Source organism: Entamoeba histolytica, genomic scaffold, assembly GCF_000208925.1.
Source record: "Entamoeba histolytica HM-1:IMSS scf_1104750516311 genomic scaffold, whole genome shotgun sequence".
NCBI lineage: Eukaryota > Evosea > Mastigamoebida > Endamoebidae > Entamoeba > Entamoeba histolytica.
Genome location: NW_001915173.1, coordinates 12,001 through 14,834, shown reverse-complemented (window position 1 = coordinate 14,834; position 2,834 = coordinate 12,001). Strand labels below are relative to the sequence as shown.

At 20.2% G+C, this 2,834-nt stretch overlaps 1 protein-coding gene across 1 annotated transcript, besides 1 other annotated feature; it reads right to left on the bottom strand.

Moving 5' to 3' along the window:
• Positions 1-1,474: 1,474 nt before the first annotated feature.
• On the bottom strand, positions 1,475-2,326 carry EHI_003380 (uncharacterized protein; the record flags this gene model as incomplete). Its single annotated transcript, XM_644232.1, has 1 exon — positions 1,475-2,326. The coding sequence occupies one exon, from the start codon at positions 2,324-2,326 to the stop codon at positions 1,475-1,477; it is 852 nt and encodes a 283-aa protein (XP_649324.1).
• A 141-nt stretch (positions 2,327-2,467) lies between these two features.
• Positions 2,468-2,834: a repeat region.

The window sequence follows — 2,834 nt, the reverse complement described above, 5'->3', positions numbered from 1 at the left end:
GAATATTTATTAAATAAATTGATTGAATTGGATTAAAACAAAAGAAAGAATCTAAAAATCAAAAAGATAATAAGAAACACATATAATTAACAAGAAACACATAATACGAATAAATACATAATGAATATGTGTTAAATAAAATAATATTCATATCAATTAAATACACATTTAACAAAATATTCATATTACATTGTTTGTTATTTGATTTTGTTAAAATGTTAAACAAATCATAATGAACAAATTAAATTCATAAGAATGTTTATTATTATCATTTATTTAATTATTAAATATTTGTTTCATTTCTACATGTTTAGAATATTGATTTAAATACAAACAATGTTAATTATATTTATAAAGAATAATCAACTTTATTCATTTAATCATATGAAAATATCATTATTATTCACTTTATTCATATCACTATTTCAACTCATTATGTTTACTTTTAATTATAAATCAAATCAAATATGATACTAGACATTTAACAAAATATCCGTTTATCATTATTCACTCATCACTCATTGTGAAAAAACACATTGCATATTTTTATTTTCTTATTCATCACTTCTTGTTTGAAAATTAATTAAATCAATCAATACCACATCTTTGTAATGTAATTTACCATTTCAATTATTCTCTTTCATTTCTTGATCCACATAATATCAAAAAATCATTCAATAACAACGAGAATTTCAATGTAATTAATAATGTAAATTCTATCATTACAAATACTCTTCACTATCAAATATAACAGTCATGATAATATAGATTAATTTGACAAACAAATAGAATGAATTATGAATAATTTGATGTTGTGTATATATTTGTAAAAAATAATAAGAAACATTAAACATAATAATAGCACATTCATTTTATTCTTCAAATCATATGAATAAGTTGAAAATAAACAAGATATAGAAAGTGATAAATATTATTTTCATTGAATATACGTTTCAATCAAAAATAAATGAAACACAATTGTATAAAATGAAATAATTTAATATAAATTATTCATATTCATTGAACAACACATTCATCATATTATGACTTATGACAATCAACATCTTTGTTGTTCAATAAATACAATTCACATCAACATTATCATTGAAATATAATCAAAAATAAATACAAAATACATGAAATGATAAATATGATTGATATTTGAAATATATTATCATTCATCATTAATATTTATCAATGAATATGATTGATGTTATATTTCTATTAATTCAACATATTGAAACAATCAAATAAAATGAAATAAAATAAAAATGAATAAACATAACATATTAATAATTAAATAAATGATGAATAATTTTTATCACATTTCATTCTTTTGATATTTCATTCTTTATTTTATTATCATTTAATTTGTTTATGATGTATTTCTTATCATTTAAATTATAAAATGAAATTTCTTTTTATTCTTTCATAATTCAATTATCTTCTTTCTTTGTTTCTTCTTTAATATTCTTCAAAAGCAATATTCTGGTATTGTTTTATTCTTCTTTAATTCTTCTTCACATCCACAATGATAAAAACATCCAATTCCAAATGATGTAATTGATGATGGTATATTAATTGATGTTAATGATGTACATTCTTTAAAACACAAATTTCCTATTTCAGTTACACTTGTTGGTATTTCAATTGACGTTAATGATTTACATCCATAAAAACATCTATCTCCTATTTTACTAACATTTGTTGGTATAGCAATTGATGTTAATGAATAACATTCAAAAAAACATTTATTTCCTATTTCAATTACACTTGTTGGAATATTAATTGATTGTAATGATGTACATTTAGAAAAACATCTATCTCCTATTTGAGTTACACTTGTTGGAATATTAACTGTTGTTAATGTTGAACATCTATCAAAACTATGTCGCATTTTAATAATGTTTGGTATATTAATTGGTGTTAATATTGAATAAAAACTAAAACATTCATTTCCAAGTGAATTAACTTCTATTGGTATTGTATTTCCATATTTAATTCTATCTTCTTTTGTATATTCGATATTTTTACAAATATTTCCTTCTTCTTTCTCTTCTAAATATCTTGAATAATTCACTTTATACCATATTATTTGTTTAATTATTCTTCCATCTTTAAACACTTCATCTTTTTTATTATAAATATGAAATGTTTCAATATTAGGAAACAATCTTCTTGAATGTTGATTCAATGGAATTGGATTAAAATGAAATCGTTCCATATTTCCTTGAAATCTTTTAATTCCAATTTCTAAATTAATAAAATCATTAATATCTTCAAAATACTTTGAGACAATCATTATTTCATTATATCCTAATTGCATTCTTTCTTTATTATTTTTGATTATTTCATTATATTAGTTCTTCTTTTATTTTTAGTTTGAACTTAATTTATTTTTAAGATAACCGTCATTCAATTTTTCTTCTTTATTTACTTATTTTATTATTAATTATTAAACATTCTCTCCTTTTCCAATGCAGGAAATACATCAAATTTTTAATGCTAAATGCCATGGCTATTGTGTAAAACCTTAGGGTCTTGTAAAGAAAAGCAAACAAGTCATAGAAATTTAACAATATACAATAAAAAAGAATGAATGTCAATAACAATAAATGGCATAACAATTATAATAATAAAGGTAAACGATACACCAAGGAAAAAGGGTTTAGAAGACGAAAGACACAAATTAAAACAAATAAAAACAATGTAAATACAATAATAATAATAATAAAGATTATACAAATAACAAATATAAATGATTAACAATAAATGCTATACAAAGAAAGAATAAAAAGAATAACAACTAAATGAATAAAGGAGAATACGAAGAA